The sequence below is a fragment of the Solanum pennellii genome, chromosome 3 (assembly GCF_001406875.1).
Source record: "Solanum pennellii chromosome 3, SPENNV200".
In the NCBI taxonomy this organism is placed as follows: Eukaryota; Viridiplantae; Streptophyta; class Magnoliopsida; order Solanales; family Solanaceae; genus Solanum; species Solanum pennellii.
This window is the reverse complement of record NC_028639.1, coordinates 5545043-5564759: the sequence shown is the minus strand read 5'-3', so window position 1 is coordinate 5564759 and position 19717 is coordinate 5545043. Positions and strand designations below refer to the sequence as shown.

At 33.9% G+C, this 19717-nt stretch overlaps 3 protein-coding genes across 5 annotated transcripts; 2 read left to right on the top strand and 1 right to left on the bottom strand.

The window, feature by feature from the left end:
* Positions 1-613: 613 nt before the first annotated feature.
* On the bottom strand, positions 614-11404 carry LOC107012528 (syntaxin-81-like). 3 transcript variants are annotated; one of them, XM_015212394.2, is made up of 8 exons: positions 11249-11404; positions 9450-9650; positions 8567-8650; positions 8344-8448; positions 2996-3139; positions 1727-1993; positions 1477-1608; positions 614-840 (listed from the first exon to the last, which is right to left on the bottom strand). In XM_015212394.2, exons 2-8 carry the CDS (start codon positions 9525-9527, stop codon positions 697-699), a joined length of 954 nt encoding a protein of 317 aa, XP_015067880.1. In that variant the 5' UTR covers positions 9528-9650; positions 11249-11404; the 3' UTR covers positions 614-696. The 3 variants fall into 3 exon arrangements, with proteins under 3 accessions (XP_015067880.1, XP_027771802.1, XP_027771801.1); XM_027916001.1 differs by lacking the exons at positions 9450-9650; positions 11249-11404 and adding an exon at positions 9268-9288; XM_027916000.1 differs by lacking the exons at positions 9450-9650; positions 11249-11404 and adding an exon at positions 9085-9186.
* A 4051-nt stretch (positions 11405-15455) lies between these two features.
* LOC107014809 (AAA-ATPase At3g50940-like) lies at positions 15456-18387 on the top strand. Its single transcript, XM_015214903.2, has 3 exons — positions 15456-16071; positions 16588-17262; positions 17785-18387. Exons 1-3 carry the CDS (start codon positions 15727-15729, stop codon positions 18292-18294), a joined length of 1530 nt encoding a protein of 509 aa, XP_015070389.1. The 5' UTR covers positions 15456-15726; the 3' UTR covers positions 18295-18387.
* An 88-nt stretch (positions 18388-18475) lies between these two features.
* On the top strand, positions 18476-19416 carry LOC107013122 (AAA-ATPase At3g50940-like). Its single transcript, XM_027915289.1, has one exon. The coding sequence runs from the start codon at positions 18940-18942 to the stop codon at positions 19321-19323; it is 384 nt and encodes a 127-aa protein (XP_027771090.1). The 5' UTR covers positions 18476-18939; the 3' UTR covers positions 19324-19416.
* Positions 19417-19717: the final 301 nt, after the last annotated feature.

The following is a 19717-nucleotide window of genomic DNA, read 5'->3' as shown; positions in this document are numbered from 1 at the left end:
CTTAATTTAAATTAACAAAATGTAAAACTAAATTTGATGGGCAACGTTCAAGTCCGAAATTTCAATTAAGGGTAAAGAATCTCAACCATTGCACTCTATGTTAGTTGGATTTCTTACATAACATTCTTTACTCTTATCTTCTAACTTATTTTTGTTGGCTTCTTGTTTTGTAGGGGAAACATCATCATTTGTAATTCCACCAAGAAGGTAACAATGGAGAATGAGGATTTTCCTTTTTAAGCATTTAAAATAGCAATTATACTACTCCAACTAAAGGGGTCAATACTGTCTTTAGGGTGTTTTTTGTTGCATATTTGCAATCATGTTGTTTTAGTAGTCTTGCCTAGCATTGTTCTTTTTATTGCATGCATGTTATCCCCTCTCTTCATCTTTTGTATCTCTGACTTCTTGCTAGAAAGCAAATGAATGTAAGATATTTATTGGTAGGTATCCTATCCTTTTTTTTTTTTTTAATTTTGAAAAAAATGGTTAAAAATCTGTTTGAATTGGTTTAAAAGTTGATCAAACCTATTTTTAAGTCATTTTTCGCTTTTAAAAGTGTTTGAAAAGGATAAGAATGACTTGAAATAAGTTTAAAACGGCTTAAAAAAGGTTTTAAACCCCTCAATTTTTATGTCTTTTGGTAACTATACTCCTATTACTTGTAAGGCAAAAGTTAGTGCAAAAAACTGAGAATTAACTGTACCAATCTAGGAAGAGGATTGAAAATGTAAGTACAAACAGAAAGAGTAAAAGAAAAGTTCTGCTACTGCTGTTTCTTTGAATAGCTTGTGACAGTTCTTTGTTACCAAGTTCCACATTTTGGGTAGCTTCAACTGCCTGAAACAAAAAAAAAAAACAGAAAATTCATACCAACTGAAGCTCAAAACTAATTACAGAGGGTGTAGACTTCACCGAGAGCTTCCGTGAGGTATACGGTGATAAAAACCCATACTACAGATAATAACAACTACGCCTCAGTCCAAACAAGCTGGGGTTCAACTATATGAATCCCCAGTTCTTCATTTAATCTCATTTCGTATCTGGCAATGGAAGGATATCATTCTGAATTCAGTTCAGTGCACTTCAAAGAAACATGTAGCCTGATTGATCATCTACAAACACGTATTCCATCGTTGTTTTTAATCTTTCTGTGTTCTTTTATTCTCATACATGTGTGTCGATAGCTGACAATTATTAAACTCAAGCGGTATATAGGGACTTAGAATGCTTGATATTCTTCTAAATGCTTTAAAAGAACAAATTAATAAAAGTATAACCACATAGATCCGTGAATTGTGATGTTCGTTAGTTCTAACTAGGAAATAGTTACAAATTGCAAAGTTAATAGAAGAATTGCAGAGATTGTCTAAATTAGTTAAAATAAAAAGAGAGAGAGAAAATGATTTACTTGTCATGTTAACAAGATAGAAGCTCTATCCAACTAGAAAGTAAAACAGCAACAATACTGCTAACCTGCTCATATAAAAGCTCTATCTGTTGGGCTTGTTGCAAAACATGAGTAGACATAAGGTGGTTTAGTGCAGACATTTCCACCATCTTTGTTTCTGTTTCTTGAACAGAATCCAGGAGACTGTTCAGTTCTACCTGCATCATGTGAGTGATCATAGTAGTCAAGAGTACAAAATAGAGTGTATCTGATTTTTAGCTTTAAGAAGTTGCTTGCTAGAATTAAATCCTATATAAGAAAACTTCACCAACTTACCTGGAGGGCACGTGTTTCATCGTCCAAAAGTTGTTCTTGGACTCTTATAGGAGCTGCTTGTGATACATCATTGTCCCTGACCTCAGAGTCCCTTTTCATGTCGGGATCCAAACCACTAGAAGCAGAGGCCTCTGCAGCATTTGATTTGGTAGTGCTCTTACGATTCCTTCTTGGTGTAACTCGGTTAATAGCATCTTGAAAGCGTATTGCCCGCAACTGATCAAACTGTGATGTAACAGAGTGAAGCTTTTCACTTAAAATTAGAACCTGCAGTATAAAAGGAAACAATGCATATGAGAATATGCATCCACACTCCAAGAATAACAAGCACAGCAGTGCACCATTAGGTTTATATACTACTAAAGGATTTTCACTTATGGTGAGTCTCATGATAAACCGGAAAATATGCTTTCAAATGCATAGGCATTCTTTTCTAAAGGATCTTTTTCTTTTCTTTTACATCCTCAGCTTCACTCTTAGTGTAACACGAGGCAGTTTGAAAACAAAGTAGAAGAACCAGCTTTAAACCTACTTCCATCTGATTACACACCATCGCTTAGGTTGATAAATTATATTTACATCAAGCGGTATTAATAAACACCACAATCTAGTGGCTTCAATTACTCCATCTGCAGTTGCAGGTGTATGTCAATGCGTCAGTGATATGTTGTGCAAATCACAGAGCAACCACATATTACATCCACTTTCTAAGAAGCAAAATTCAGGGAAAGAAAATCTGCGGAAGTAAGAGATACCAAATTTAAAGTATTACTAGAATCCAAATAAAGACAACAATTTTGAAGTATTACCACTAACATCAGAAATCATTTTTAAAAATTCTCTATTTAAAACAGGCTATTCGTCGAAAATATTTAACACCAGCAGAGAATGGGGCACAAAATAACTGTGATATGACAGTGTCTGATGATTGTAGAAAATATCACAAAAACATCGACTTCCCAAATAGTAAAATAAAATAATCTTTACGTTGAGGTATCTAACATAGGCACATGGAACGTTGTAAAAAGAATAGTCAGACTCACATGGATATAAGAGTATTCTACTAACAGAGTGATATCAAGGACAAGCACACAACATCAACTAATCTAACATCACAGGTCATCTAGTAATATCTTTAATTCAAACAGTATTGATAAAGTTACTTTAGAATTTCCAAATACCAGCAGAAAGTGGGAAGCGATGTATCAGGAAGCAGTAGTTATCAAATTATAGAATATTTGATGACTATATTGTATGTAGCAACCATACCACTCCATGCTTGTGTGCTATAGTATCAGCATTCAGATTGTCACCCTTCAATCCAAGCCATCCTTTTGAATTTGCATCTTCCTCATTTATACTATTTCTGAGAACATCTATCTGCTCTTTGCAAGATTTTACAAAAATAGTAACCTACAGAAAGTAGTGTTAGTAATATCCTTCCAAAAAATTTAAACTCAAAACTTCACAATCTCGATTTAGTGCATTAGCATTCAAAACAAAGCTGTACAAGAAAAAGTCAAACCACAAGGTGGACAAGGATCTCTTTCTTCAGACTCAAAAGATCATAAGGACATCAAACTTGACAAAGCATGACAAGAAGACACAATACTATCAAATATTTCAAGGGAGTAAACAAAGATCTAGTTTTCAACTTTTCACAAGATATTGACCATAGTAAATGGCAGGAAAACAAAACCAAAAACACAGCACCTTGGTGCAGAAGTACCAATTCAGTAGGTCAAAGTAGTTAGTTCATAGTCAAACTTGGAGTTAAGAGTACTGTAACCACCAATTCAACTTCTATTGGCTTTCATCCTTCAATTTTTTTAGTAATTTTCCAGGATCTATATTATTTCCTGGACTGAACTTAATACTGTTTACAGAATATTAAGAATTAGTTAAGCAAAATAAAAAATGAATATAAGAAAACAAGAAGATCATTACTATACAAGATCAAACTTTTGAAAAGTGTTCAAGATGTGTATCAGGATCAATTCATTCCATCATGCACCCGGTTCTTCTCCTGATTTTAAAAACCACAAATGTGGGTTATCCCTAAAACACTTGGTAGAGCATGAGCTACTTAGCACTTATTCAATGTCCATGAGGAGTTTGGGATTATGTTTCCATGAAATGTTCAAGATGTGTATCAGGATCAATTCATTCCATCATGCACCCGGTTCTTCTCCTGATTTTAAAAACTACAAATGTGGGTTATCCCTAAAACACTTGGTAGAGCATGAGCTACTTAGCACTTATTCAATGTCCATGAGGAGTTTGGGATTATGTTTCCATGAAATGGAATTTGCGGATCAGGACTGACTTCCCCATCCAGTACCCCTTATCCCTGCCACCCAAATACCCCCCCCCCCCAAAAAAAAAAGTAAATAAAGAGAGAGATGTTATTATGTTAAATTTACTCTTTTACTAGATCCATACCTAAAACTAGGGAAAATACGCCATTTCTCATATTATGTCTTTCATACCAATTGACTTCATTTGCAATAATTCTTAGAGAAAACATGCACTGCAATATAAATAAAAACACATGTGATGTAAGATAAGACACAACTGTGGTATCCGAATGCATATAATTCAGATGTACAGACCCAGTTTTCTAAAAGAATGGCATGATTGAATAAAGTTTGATGGTTGCAATAGAGAAATGCCACAAGAGGTCTTTGCTGATGATAATTAACAAAGAGAAAGGCAAGTGCTATAGAACGATTTTAAGACCAATAAAATATTGGAGCAAATGTTGGGCCTCAAAGTCAACATGTTCACAAGATGATTGTAGTATGAATCTAATTGGAAGTTTCTACAAAGTTCTGTCCAAGTTATTGGCTAAAAGGCTCAAATCTGCCATATGCAAGCTGGTATCCCCTTCTCAAATAGCTTTTGTAAGTGGTAGACAGATTGTATATGCCTCACTCATTGCAACTAAATGAATAGACTCCAGATTGAAGCAGAAAAAGGTTGGTATTTTATTCAAACTAGATATCAAAAAAGCTTTCGGCCATATGCACTGGGATTTCTTGATTAACATATAAAAGTTGATGGGCCTCAGGGAAAAATGGGTCAGATGAATCCATTTCTGCATTTCCAAAGTCAAGATGTCCATTATCATCAATGGTCACCAAAGGTTTTTTTACTACACAAAAAGGTCTAAGGCAAGAGACCCTCTCTCCCCTTCTCTTTTCACCTTGGTTATGGCAGTGTTTTGGGAAGCGAGAAGCGGAAAAAAGCGACGAGGGCTTGCTTCACAGAAGCGAGAAGCGTGAAGCGAAGCGCGCGCTTTTTTTAAAAAAAGCGACATTTAGTATAAAAAAAAAATATTAAATAACTAAATAGAGGTAATATAGTATTAGATTGAACGAAATTACATAGGCAAAAATACTCATAAGTCATAACATATAAAGCAAAAAATTAAAAACATAATTAAATCACAAAGATTCAAACTCCTATTCTTTAACAAGGCTGCTAGACTGATCACAAAATAAATAAATAAAAGGAAAAGAATTGAAAAAAAAGAATAGGAGGCAGCAGTCAGTAATTAGAAACAGAGCAGGCAGCAGAGATGAAGAAAAGAAGAGAAGAAGTAGAAAAAACTAGAGTAGTCGAAACTCAGAGAGATGAAGAGATGAAGCACAGGCGAAGATTGTATATTTCAGGAGAAAAGAAACTCATAGAGATGAACTAATAAACATTAGCTAAAAAAGAGATGAACAAAAAGTTACCTGCAGTCGCGGTCGAGGTTGAAGAGAGAGGCAGCCTCAGTCGAGATCGTCAGGAGAGAAAGAAGGGAAAGAAGTATTGTGAAAGAAGAGTCGCGAGGAGAGAATGACGGGAAAGAGTCGTGAGGAGAGAGAAGGTTATATTTCAGATTTTTTTAAAAAAAACCTAATTTTTTTAAAAAAACCCTAATTGTCGCTTTTTTTATAAAAAGCGCGCTTTATTGCGCTTTTGCCNAAAAATATTAAATAACTAAATAGAGGTAATATAGTATTAGATTGAACGAAATTACATAGGCAAAAATACTCATAAGTCATAACATATAAAGCAAAAAATTAAAAACATAATTAAATCACAAAGATTCAAACTCCTATTCTTTAACAAGGCTGCTAGACTGATCACAAAATAAATAAATAAAAGGAAAAGAATTGAAAAAAAAGAATAGGAGGCAGCAGTCAGTAATTAGAAACAGAGCAGGCAGCAGAGATGAAGAAAAGAAGAGAAGAAGTAGAAAAAACTAGAGTAGTCGAAACTCAGAGAGATGAAGAGATGAAGCACAGGCGAAGATTGTATATTTCAGGAGAAAAGAAACTCATAGAGATGAACTAATAAACATTAGCTAAAAAAGAGATGAACAAAAAGTTACCTGCAGTCGCGGTCGAGGTTGAAGAGAGAGGCAGCCTCAGTCGAGATCGTCAGGAGAGAAAGAAGGGAAAGAAGTATTGTGAAAGAAGAGTCGCGAGGAGAGAAAGAAGGGAAAGAGTCGTGAGGAGAGAGAAGGTTATATTTCAGATTTTTTTAAAAAAAAAACTAATTTTTTTTTAAAAAACCCCAATTGTCGCTTTTTTTTATAAAAAGCGCGCTTTATTGCGCTTTTGCCTTAGGGTCGCTTCTCGCTTCTTCATCTGAAGCGAGAGCTTTTTTCAGATCGCCTCGCCTCAAGATAAAAAAGCGCACAAGGGTCGCCTCGCTTTGAAGCGCGCTTTTCTGCGCTTTTCACAACACTGGGTTATGGAAGGCCTAAGTAGGCAGAAGTTCACGGGTGGATTAAAGGCTTCAATCCAAGTTTGAGGAACCAGGGAGGGAAGCATATCACCCACCTTTTGAATGCAAACTGATTTTTTTTTATCAGTGCATGGTTCTTTTGTTCTTTAAAGCAGTATTGGGTCTTCATATTAGTTACTCCATGAATGTTCTGTACCCGGTAAATGATGTTCGTACCCTACTGGAAATTTCAGGAACTTTGGGATGTACAGTAGGTTCTTTTCCTGCAAAATACTTGGGACTCCCTTTAGAGAGAAAATCTAAATCTGTAGCAATTTGGGATTACATCTTGGAGAAGTGTGAAAGGAATGCAAGAGTTTTTGAGAGCAAATCTGCATCTGTAATTAGTATCAAATACTAGTGTATATCCTCTCTTCTTTTTTGGGGGGTGCAACATGGCTATTGCAAATGACTTAGATCCCATGATTGACTTCCTGAGCTCATCGCACAATTGTAATGTAGCCTCCTTTAATACTTATTTAATAGCAATATCTAATTGCTGAAGTTAATTTACTTACCTTAAAAAGTAAAAAAAATAGAGGATGAGTGTTGTATGAACATAAAGTTAAGATTAACGCAAGCCATACACAAATAGACAAGATTGTAAATTACATCATCAGGTAGAAAGAGTAAGTAGCAGGGTCATTGCAGGTCAAATTTCAACAGTTCTGAAAGTTACTACTACAACAACATACCCGGAGGTAGTCCCACAAAGTAAGGTCTGTAGACCTTACCCCTACCTCAGAGGTAGAGAGGTTCTTGACAATAGACCCTCGGCTCAAGAAAAACAGCCCAGAAAGAGGATAAACGGATGTGAAACCATAACAAGGCATTCTGAACAGTACCGACATCAAAATATTAATCGAAGTACATGAAACATCATTAGTGAATGGACCTTTTAGGAAATACAAATAAGGGACAGTGATTTGTATATTACTTCTTATGACTTCTCTTCTATTTTTTTAGAAAGACTAAGTAGCATAGATAGAGGACAACATAAGACAATATTTTCTGAGATGTTTAGGGAATGTCCTACATAAACCCCTGAAAGTACTTCTTTAAAGATGTGATACGATGGTGTTAAAAGTTCTAAAAGCTACGAAGTAGACTTAGAATTATGTGGTAAGCATATAACGCAATGGAACAAAAAAACCCATATGGATGATACCAATTGATTGGTACCAAGGTATAGTTGTTCTTACACTTGCATTTTGCCCAGGTCGAGGTAAGTGTGAGACTTTTTGAGCATTTAATTTAGCTAACCCCTAATTTGCCTAAAAAGAATTTCTTTTAAAGTATTAAAATTAAAACGGATTCTTTCTTTAGTTTCGGTTTGTTTAGGCTGTTTTTGTATTTGTTTTCCTTGACTCCTTTGACTTTTATATATTATGTGGCCTATTGGTCATTTTGAGGAAAATAAAATGGATCAAACTATAGCAGGAATAGATATAAAGGATTCATAGATATAAAAAATACCTATAGCCGTCCCAACTTGTTTGAAGTTGAAAGTAGATTGATATTTTCTTTTAGAAAATTGCAAATCACCAGATAGAGGCAAAACAGTATAATTGTCTCGAATATGTAATCACGACTCCAACCTCACCATTGTGAGATGGCCTAATCCTATTTGCAAACTGAAATACCCCTTCGTTTTCATCAACATATATTTGATAAGAGACTATCATGCAGAAAGAACAAAATATGTCTATGTACATCAGCATAGCAGCAAGAAGAATATAGTCTAGCTAATCGTCCTGTTCTGAAATCCACACAAGAAAAAAAGGAAATAAGTACAAAAAGGGAAGAAAGGAAACAAATATGAAAGTGTGTAACCTTACTTCATGCTCAATGCTATCCCTCTCTTGTTCAGTTGTACGGTGCAAATCAACATAATCCTTCTTGTGTTTCATCAAAAATTGCTCTAGGGTCCCAATGCTCTCCAGCTGATTAATGAAATTTTATGAAAAGGATTTTTGGTTTGCGATTGTGTATGAGCAAAAGGATATAAAATCCAAGGAAAGTAACAAATGAAGATAAGCATTATGTGTAAGAAAAATATACCGTTTTAAGTGCAGCTCTGGTGAATCCTGACCTTTGTCGGGGTTTATGCATGATAAAAGATGCCAATAAAGCAGCTGTTTTAGACTGTCAGCAAAAATCTAAATTCAGAGGACATATTCTAAGATCTGATGTATCACATAGGCTTAACAAAGGGGTGGGGTGGGGGAGTGGGGGTGGGGGAAAGAGAGTGTTGCAATTTAATTAAATGGAATACTAGTTCCCACACAAATAAGAGAATTATAAATCATCTGCAAAGAAAACAAAACTGCCAGACATTTGCAACCACACAAATTATTGATCAATTTAATTATAGAACCAAGCATCTGATCCAGGGATGGTATGAACAATTGATACATGAGAAAATTAATGAAGCTATATGCACAATCAGACTCTAGGTAATAGGCAATGGACTTAGGGTCCATATGAGAATGAAGATTCTTCAAGGCATTTTACAGCACACTATATTATTCTGTCGATTAAAAATAGAGAAAAGCAATGAACTGAATAAGTTAATGTACCTCATCATATCCCAAAGACACTGCTAAATTAATGAAGCTATATGCACAATCAAACTCTACGTAATAGGCAATGGACTTAGGGTCCATATGAGAATGAAGATTCTTCAAGGCATTTTACAGCACACTATATTATTCTGTCGATTAAAAATAGAGAAAAGCAATGAACTGAATAAGTTAATGTACCTCATCATATCCCAAAGACAATGCTAAATTAGTGAAGCTATATGCACAATAAACTCTAGGTAATAGGTAAAGGACTTAGGGTCCATATGAGCATGAAGATTCTTCAAGGCATTTCACAGCACACTATATTATTCTGTCGATCAAAAATAGATAAAAGCAATGAACTGAACAAGTTGATGTACCTCATCATATCCCAAAGACAATGCTGATCGACGTGCAACATCTTTAAAATCTTCCGTTCTATCTCTAACTTTTGACATTCCTTCAGTTGCAGGAGAAAATAAGAAGATTTCTCCTTATCAAATGATGCAGTTTCAATGGTATATAATGGTTTGGTGTATCCCAGCAGAAGACCGAAGATATTCTTCCTTTCACGTAAAACTCTACAGAAAATGAAGTTACCAAGTTCCAATTCATCAATAGACAACTACAAGCCAGCTGTAACAACTTATAAACAGAAAACAGAAAACATACCCATAGTAGGAGATATTAGTAGTCAAGTTCTCTATATACTAATCCTGATTCTTTCTGGTGCTCGAGAAGGATATTGTCTCCCTACTTACTATTTTCATTAATCAGCTGATCATATCTCTAGTAGACAGATCATTAATTCTTATGATTCTTATTTGGAAATTTCTTCACTGTTGGTTGGAGCTAGTAGCATTAACTACTGTGCCAGGTCTTTCTGCCTCTTACGTGTGACTTATATAAGTCTCTGGATATCATTTTCTCTCAAGTTTATAATCACGATGTAGTTTCACCCAATGAGAAGCAATATAGTTGTCTCGTAGACTGGAGCCGAAGCATATTCTAAAATTCATAAACAAGTTGTGCAATACTATTAATATGGAACAGCAGCAAGCTCAGTTGTAAAGAGTATCACTTGGTGGTAATATTGCATCAAATGCCTGTCTTCAATTTCAACATGGTCTTGCAATGAAGATAATTCTAGAGTCTAAAGTGGACTACTAATCTTGACAGCATTTTGAGGCCAATTGTTGCACTTCCAGTTTTCAACAATGTCTCTTTTACATGGTTCATTCTGGAGATGAAACAAAAGTTACTAATGATGATGAAGATTCATAGCCTGTCAGATGTGTTAACTTTTGCATTTCTTGGTGAAAATGATACAAAACAAAACTGCTTTTGTTAGTAGGATGACATGGCTCTTGGAGTCAAACCATGGGGACAACATATATTGCAGGCTTAGATTTGATGACTCAAATGAAGAAAAGATATGGGACCATGGATGTGATTCTACCTTGTGACTCGCTTTGAAATACCCTAATGGGAAAGGAGTACTCCATTGTAGTGGAAGATTAAAACATTTCAAAGGTTCTATTTTAAGTCAAATCCTGGAGGACTTTCTCAAGAATATTTACTTCTTTCCTGGTGAGGCAGTTGACAAGGCATCAGGAAACACCGTAGAGACATGAGAAGAAGACTCAATGCAGTCACTCTAGAAGTCACTAAATCTACCGACAGAAAGTTCGTTGATATTGGGTTAAAAGCCATTGCCCCTGTGCTTGTTTTCTACTTGCAGTATGACTTTGTTAAGCAAGGAACTTCGAAGGCATAAACTCATGGATGCTCGTTGGAGTTCAAGTAAATTTTGGAAGACATGCATTATTCCTTTCATTTCTTTAGAATAGCCTTAGCTTACTTAGTTTATAGCTTGTTTTCCTCACAAATTCCATTTTACTATCATATTTCATGTCAAGCACTAAAATTTCAAGTACAGAATGATAAATATTTACTCTCCTGTATTCTAACTGTGTTTTCTCTCTTCTCAAGTAGAAAGTTCCACAATTTGATTACTAATACTCACAAATCAGAGTGTAATAATTTATGCTCTTGCGGAAAAAAACGCACAGAGAACTAGAAACTCAAGCAAGGGCTATCATTATGAAGTGACATCAGAGTAAAAGCATTGCAACCCAATTCATAGACTATATAAGACGGAATTCTAGGAAAAACTTACCTTCCTCAAAATCAGTTGGCCGGAAAATCAATTCTCTCAGGCAACCTAATCAGGCAATTTTGAGTGCCGCCGATTCCACCTATCCCGGAGACTTCGCCGCCGGTAGTATGATTCCGCCGGCAATTTTGACTTCTTTTTCTGTAATTATATACGACGGAGAAGAGAAAAGCAACTATGTTTCAAGTTCATATGAACCGGGTCGGGTTTAAATGGGATCCGTTTCAAAATGGGTAATTTCAATTAAAATTAAATAATATTTTTGTTAAATTGGGAAAATCATTAGAAAAAATTAAATAAAATAGACCCAAAATGAAAATATTTTTCTCTCTCTCTTTTTTTTATTCTTCCATTTATTGCTTCATTCTTTTTTATAATTATTTTGTTTTTGTTCTTTTCTCATGTATTATTTTTATCTTTTTGTCGCCTTTTGTTTTATACTCTATAGAGATACCATTTGTTAATGAATTTATTACTTATTTCCTTCTTTTAAATTTTATTTTTTTAATTTTTTGTTAGTTTATCTTTTTTTAATATTTTGCTCTTTCCATATATTTTTCTTTTCAAAAGAATAAAAAAGTACATCAATAAATAATTTAACTAATTAGTTTAGATTACCAAAAATAAGTAGACCGCAAAAAAAAAGGGCAAATTACGGAAACACATACTTTTAAGGCAAAATTACAATATATCTCTTAAAAGTTTATAATTACAAAAATCCCGCAAAACGGCTACAATAATATAAGCATTGATACATTAATCTAATGCGCGAGATACATTAATTTGATGCGCGAGATATACTAATATGATGCATAAGATACACTAATCTGATGTGCGAGGTACATTTTATACATGATACACTAATCTGATGTGTGAGATACACTAATATGATGCGAGAGATATACTAATATGATGTGCGAGGTACATTTTATACACGATATACTAAACTGATACGCGAGATACATTAATGTGATGTGCGAAAATGAGGAATTTTGAAAATTTGTAAAACTTATAGGAAATAATGGTAATAAGTAAACTAAAAGGTGGGATTTTCATAATTAATCCTTATTGAATTAAATCTCAATTATACCATATGCCAATATATAAATATATTCTGATGATATCTTAAATCCTCCATCGTATCATTTTAGTAACATATTATAGATAACTTGAGAAGTGTCAAACTGAAAACCACCAGAAATTAAAAGAAAAAGTTTAAAAATATATAAAAACATATTATAAAATAGGTCGTCAACCAACTAGATCGAATATATGTATATCTTTAAACTATATAAGTAACCCAATTATATGGGAGGTTAACGATATGTGAAGGGCATGCTATGTGTGGATCAATACATGAAAATATATATTGAATTTATGCTATATACGTATGTCAAGTATTTATTGTCATCTCTATTGAAAAAATACTCACTAATACGATTTATCGATACATAAATAAGTGTATCCTGTATATTTGCAATAAAAATACATAATATCGTTGTGTTGTATAATTTTTGAAAATACCACTAGAAAGAATTACAAAAAAGCTAATACCGCTATATCAGATCATTTTCTAAGAAAAAAACACTAAGGAAGATTTTGCTCAAGAAATTTAAACTATTACTAGGACTTATTATGTAGCAATGGGAGATCATAACAAAATGCGTGAGATATGTACCTAAGTCACACATTTTTTATAATTATCATCCTTTATAATAACAATCTATTATAGTAGTTCAAATTTTTTTTATGAAGTTGATTTTTCATGTTATGAAATATCATATGTACTTCATATTTCATAATAACTATTAAAAAATAATGAGATAAACAATAATGTTATAATTTTAATATAAAATAAAATAGAAAAAAAAATGATCAAGCTACCAAATTTTTGCAGTACACCTTTGCGCAGATTGAGCCCTTATATTCTGTGGATCGAGTTGAATCGGTGCATTCTCGCAATTTAAGTAAATCATGAATATAATGATGAACTCATTCGATGAATTTGGGCAGATTTTGATCCAATTTTTAAGGGCAAATGACATAAATAACATACTTTTAGGGCTAAATGACCATGTCCCTTATAAGTTTCTAATGATCAAAATCCTTCAAAAATGTATAAAAACACGGATACATAATAGGGTTGATACAATAAAAAGGTGACGGATACATTATATATTTTTTTGTCATATTTTTGTATCCACCTCATTTTTTTGTCACGTTTTTGTATCCGCCTCATTTTTACATTTTTGTATCTGCCTCATTTTTTTATCACATTTTTTGTATCTGCCTCATTTTTTGTCACATTTTTTTATGTGGCTAACCTTTACATTTTTGTATCTGCCTCATTTTTATCACATTTTTGTATCCGCCTCATTTTTTATCACATTTTTGTATCCGCCTTATTTTTTGTCATATTTTTGTATCTGCCTCATTTGACTTAAAAATAAGAGATTTTAGATATTTTTAAAACTAATAGAGGATAAGAGTAATAAGTGAACTTCTGGAGGAATTTTTGTCATTTTTCCAAAGCTTTTTTAATGAAGTTTTAATACCAAGCATATCTTTTTAAGTCTTGGTGTTTAATTTAGATGTTCCCATTTTTAGAACTTTGTAAATATAAATTTATCAACCCTACAAGATTTGTTAATGATTTTTAAGATATGTAAAATAAAGATTGTATTTAATATCGTGCCTAGCTCAACATAAATTTTCGACAAGGTAAGTTTACTCCAACAAAATTTGTTACATTTTAAAGATAAATAGAATGAAGATACTCTTTTCCTAATTTATATGATTCGTCTCTTTATTTAATTTAAAAAAGAATGACATATTCCCTTATTTAATAAAATGATTAATATTTTATCTGCGCTGAATCACACTTATAAAGTCCATAAAAATATACTCAATGTCTAGGGGTGTGCATCGGTCGGTTCGGTTCGGTTTTACATATAATTGGTTCGGTTTATCGGTTTTAAAATATGCTAACCCAATAACAAACCAATAAGAAATTTTTTATCAGTTTATCGATTTTTGATGTTATCGGTTCGTTTCGGTTAACCCAATAAGAAAATGTCGATCAAATAATATATAATAGTACGTATGTTATAATTACATGTTACCAACTTACCGCCAAAACTTAATAGAAAACTTTGAATGTTGATCAAATTACTAACATTCACAAACTTGCAAAAGCTATCTCCTACAATTACGAACTAGAATTAAAACTAAAATAAAATATTTCAATGAGACAATCTTGAACAGTTGCTTCATCCACCAGATAATCAACAAAGTTCTCATCAATTTCCTAACCAAAAAATCACATAACCTGAAAAGCTAGAATCTATTTATGTATTAAATTATGTATATTTAATATTGAGGAAGGGTAAAGTAGTAAATAACTATCGTCTTATTGGGTTATCGGTTTACCCAATAACCCAATAGGAAAAATCGAAACCGACCCAATAACCCAATAATTATTTTTTCTAAACCCATTAAAAACCCAATAACCCAATAACCCAATAACATTTTATCGGTTCGATTTATTGGTCGGTTCGGTTTTTGCACACCCCTATCAATGTCTGCTCAAACTATATCACATAAATTAAACGATAATATTTTAAATTTTAAAGCACTGACTTGCCGGACATGACGCATGAACAAGGCAAGTTTGTCAATATGGTAAAACTTGAACAGACAAAGACAAAAAAAATTCTTTGTTACCCCTATATACACTTCAAAAGGCTTCAATCAATTTAGAGTCAAATCCCCAAGCTTCTTCCATGTAATTTTCATTAACCTCATTTCATGTATATTTTGCATTTTCCTCATATTATCTTTTATCAATTGACGAATAGAAACATGCCATGTCGATAATCGTGAAGTCAAAAAAATTGTCAAGGGCATTTAAGATTTATTATAATGTGTTTATACATGCATAGAGTAATATTTGACCATACATGCACTGTATAAGTTACTAACAAAAGGTGTTCAATTGATTATTCTTGACTTGACCACATATAGTTAAGGCTGGTCAGATACCCTTCGTTGAAAACAATACGAAATATGTCATAACTTATTTTTCATATAAGTACCCTTAACAAAATTTTTGACTTCGCCACTGATTATCGTTAGCAATATCTCAGCCCCACAAATAGTGTATTTGAAATATAGGCAAAGGCGTAACCTGCAAGGAAATCCTAGTGGGCAAATGTGGGGGAAGTTTCAAAGTCTTCGTAGTCAATACCAACTACTACTATATTGTTAGTCTTGGTGCAATCTTTTCTATTTCCTATTGGCCAATTTCTCACTCCATTTTGTTCTTTTCTTCACATGATTCTCCTTTAAATTTGACATTTTTCTCAATTTCAATTGCACCCTGTTTCCCCTCACCTTCTTGTAGATCAGAACCTATATATCACAACACTAACACTTGTAGAAAAATCTTGAGCACACACTAGCCAAAAAAGTCCTTCTAGAACATGTCCTCTTCATCAACAGAATCGAAAATGGCCACCACCAAGATGGTTTTATCGACAATAGGCTCTGTTGCTGCAACAGCCATGTTGGTTCGCACGATAGTTAACGACTACATCCCCCGGGAGCTCCATGAGTATCTCTTCTTTGGACTCAAAAACATGTTCACCAAGTTCTCAAATCAGCTAACGATGGTGATTGACGAATTTGATGGCCTCGTTAACAACGAAATTTATGAAGCTGTTGCAATCTATTTGGGCAACAAGTTGTCCCCTAACATCAAGCGACTTAAAATCAGTAAACCTGCGAAGGAGAAAAATTTCAACATCACCATGGAGCGTAATGAGGAGGTAATGTCTTGCACACATATAATGATAATTGCATGTTATAGTTTTTGTTATTATAAAAGCTTTCGTCTAAACTAGAAGCCATGCCTATGTTGCTTGAACTCTTCAAAAATATCGTCGGATGTGTATCGGATCCTTCAAAAGCTATGTATTTTTGGTAGATCTGACACGAGTGCCACAACATCTTTTGAGGGTCAGAGCAACATAGACAATCTAGTTAACGCTTAAATTAAAATATTCATAAGAAGCATCATAAAGTATATGTTTTTATGTGTATGTAAAGGTATGCTTATATAGTTTATAATTTAATGATAGAACCAGTAAATTGGACAGGGAGAACTATGTATAATTATGAGTAGGATTATGGTCTCCAAATCAAACATATGACTTTTTGTCCTAATAATCCATCCATATTCATGAGTTCAGGTAAGCTTCCGCATTTAATTTAACAACTTGATAATTTTAGAAAATAGATCTTCTGAAGGTGATGATTTTAAGCTTAAGGTTTTGCTCCAACAGGTGACAGATGTTTATAACGGACAGACATTCAAGTGGATTTGGCTCTGCAGACAAACACAACCTAAACACTTCTACAATCACAGAGACATGAATTCCACTCTAAAATCTGAAATCAGGTCCTTTGAGCTGACATTTCACAAGAAAAACAAGGACCTTGTCATTAATTCTTACTTGCCATACATCATTAAAGAAGCAAAACTGCAAAAACACGAAAGCAAGACAATCAAGATTCACACAGTTGATTATGAAAACATGTACAATTTACATGATATGTGGAAGCCTGTGAATCTCGATCATCCTGCCACTTTTGGGACAATTGCAATGGAACAGGACCAAAAAGACACCATCTTGAAGGATTTGGAGAGATTTGTGAAGAGGAAAGATTATTATAGGAAAGTTGGCAAGGCATGGAAAAGAGGGTATTTGTTGTTTGGTCCTCCGGGGACTGGGAAATCTAGTTTGATTGCTGCAATGGCGAATTATTTGAACTTCGATATATATGATTTGGAGTTGACTGTGCTGAGGAGGAATTCAGATTTAAAGAAGTTGTTGGTTGCAACAACCAATAAGTCCATTTTGGTGGTGGAGGACATTGATTGTACCATTGACTTGCAACATAATTTAGCTAATCGATCTGCGTTTGCTCATTCAAATGGTTATCAGCAAGAAAGCAAGGTAAATTAGTCTTCTATTTTCCATTTCCTATCTTTGCTATTACTACTAGGTATGAAACTCAGATTAATCAGACAGTGTGTTTCAAATACCAAATGATGAAATAGAAAAAGTCTGTATACATAATAGTAAGTTAGGGCAATGCATTTTAGTTACCGGGGTAGCAACTTTGTAGTCAGAGCATGGCCAAGGGAAAGAAAACAGGTTTTGATCCTGCTATTACAGTTTTTAGGATAACTAATCAATTACCATAAATTGGATAGGATATGTTGGCCTCTAATCTATGCAGTATTTCGACATGACAAGAACGTGAAAGGGTTCGGAACAATTGTTATTATGTGCCCTAGCCTATGGATTAGTTAACATATTTTTACAAATTCTACTTACATGGAACTACAATAATTTCAAGCTCCATTAGTTTGTGGCTTTCTTGAATAAGTTAAGAGTCAATTCTTGGGAAAAATTGTATTTGGTATTAGTGTATTCTGTAATACTCTACCTTACTCATATAACTTTTTATTGCAGGTGACCTTGTCAGGTTTACTGAATTTTATTGATGGATTATGGTCAAGCTGTGGAGATGAAAGAATCATAATTTTCACAACAAATCACATAGAAAAACTCGACCCTGCATTGTTACGACCTGGCAGAATGGATGTGCACATTCACATGGCATATTGCACACCTTGTGGCTTCAAACTTCTTGCTAACAATTACTTGGGGATTAAAGATCATAAATTGTTCAAAGAAATTGAGGAATTGATTGACACAGCCAATGTGACACCAGCAGAAGTGGCAGAACAACTGTTGAAGGAAGATGAAGCTGAAGATTCCCTAAGAGGGTTGGTTAATTTTATTCACAAAAAGATAAAAGAGAAGGAAGAGGCTGAGGCTGAGGCTGAGGCTAAGCCTGAGAAAGTAGAAATACCACAAGTGGAAGTAGGGATGACAATGGAGGGGGGCGAGTTGGATGCAGGGCAAACCCATATGAACCTTCAAAGACTACCCCGTCCCGCTCTGCCCCGCATAGCATAATTTTTTGTTTTTGCCCCACCTTGCTCCTCCCCACATAAACCCACCCCGCATAATGTATAATTTTTTTAATTAAATAAATGTACCAGTTATCAATATTTACTATTAATATTGAAACAATAATATATATATATATATATATATATATATATATATATANGCAACTTTGTAGTCAGAGCATGGCCAAGGGAAAGAAAACAGGTTTTGATCCTGCTATTACAGTTTTTAGGATAACTAATCAATTACCATAAATTGGATAGGATATGTTGGCCTCTAATCTATGCAGTATTTCGACATGACAAGAACGTGAAAGGGTTCGGAACAATTGTTATTATGTGCCCTAGCCTATGGATTAGTTAACATATTTTTACAAATTCTACTTACATGGAACTACAATAATTTCAAGCTCCATTAGTTTGTGGCTTTCTTGAATAAGTTAAGAGTCAATTCTTGGGAAAAATTGTATTTGGTATTAGTGTATTCTGTAATACTCTACCTTACTCATATAACTTTTTATTGCAGGTGACCTTGTCAGGTTTACTGAATTTTATTGATGGATTATGGTCAAGCTGTGGAGATGAAAGAATCATAATTTTCACAACAAATCACATAGAAAAACTCGACCCTGCATTGTTACGACCTGGCAGAATGGATGTGCACATTCACATGGCATATTGCACACCTTGTGGCTTCAAACTTCTTGCTAACAATTACTTGGGGATTAAAGATCATAAATTGTTCAAAGAAATTGAGGAATTGATTGACACAGCCAATGTGACACCAGCAGAAGTGGCAGAACAACTGTTGAAGGAAGATGAAGCTGAAGATTCCCTAAGAGGGTTGGTTAATTTTATTCACAAAAAGATAAAAGAGAAGGAAGAGGCTGAGGCTGAGGCTGAGGCTAAGCCTGAGAAAGTAGAAATACCACAAGTGGAAGTAGGGATGACAATGGAGGGGGGCGAGTTGGATGCAGGGCAAACCCATATGAACCTTCAAAGACTACCCCGTCCCGCTCTGCCCCGCATAGCATAATTTTTTGTTTTTGCCCCACCTTGCTCCTCCCCACATAAACCCACCCCGCATAATGTATAATTTTTTTAATTAAATAAATGTACCAGTTATCAATATTTACTATTAATATTGAAACAATAATATATATATATATATATATATATATATATATATATAGTTCATTAACTGTTGTGACAATGTGGGAAGAGTCATCAGCAGTGCCCAGAAAAATATGGCATACCATGAGCTTTATATTATTCAATGTGTGAATGCATTGTAAATTTTTTGCTTATAATAGAGTTTGGGGCAGGGCAGATTCTGCAAATGATAAACATATACCATCTTCAGTAATTAGATTGTGTTGAGATTATTCTCATTCAAAATCGTATTTTAAAAAATAACCTGCCCCTCCATG

Excerpts from the sequence above, each read along its gene's own strand:
- LOC107012528 (XM_027916000.1), bottom strand. The coding sequence starts at position 9,171 with ATGGACCCTAAGTCCATTGCCTATTACGTAGAGTTTGATTGTGCATAT. Across the intron at positions 8,651-9,084 it reads TGTCTTTGGGATATGATGAG|TCTAAAACAGCTGCTTTATT; the intron begins GTACATTAACTT and ends TTTTGCTGACAG. Across the intron at positions 8,449-8,566 it reads CCAGAGCTGCACTTAAAACG|CTGGAGAGCATTGGGACCCT; the intron begins GTATATTTTTCT and ends TTCATTAATCAG.
- LOC107014809 (XM_015214903.2), top strand. The coding sequence starts at position 15,727 with ATGTCCTCTTCATCAACAGAATCGAAAATGGCCACCACCAAGATGGTT. Across the intron at positions 16,072-16,587 it reads CCATGGAGCGTAATGAGGAG|GTGACAGATGTTTATAACGG; the intron begins GTAATGTCTTGC and ends TTGCTCCAACAG. Across the intron at positions 17,263-17,784 it reads GTTATCAGCAAGAAAGCAAG|GTGACCTTGTCAGGTTTACT; the intron begins GTAAATTAGTCT and ends TTTTTATTGCAG.
- LOC107013122 (XM_027915289.1), top strand. The coding sequence starts at position 18,940 with ATGGATGTGCACATTCACATGGCATATTGCACACCTTGTGGCTTCAAA.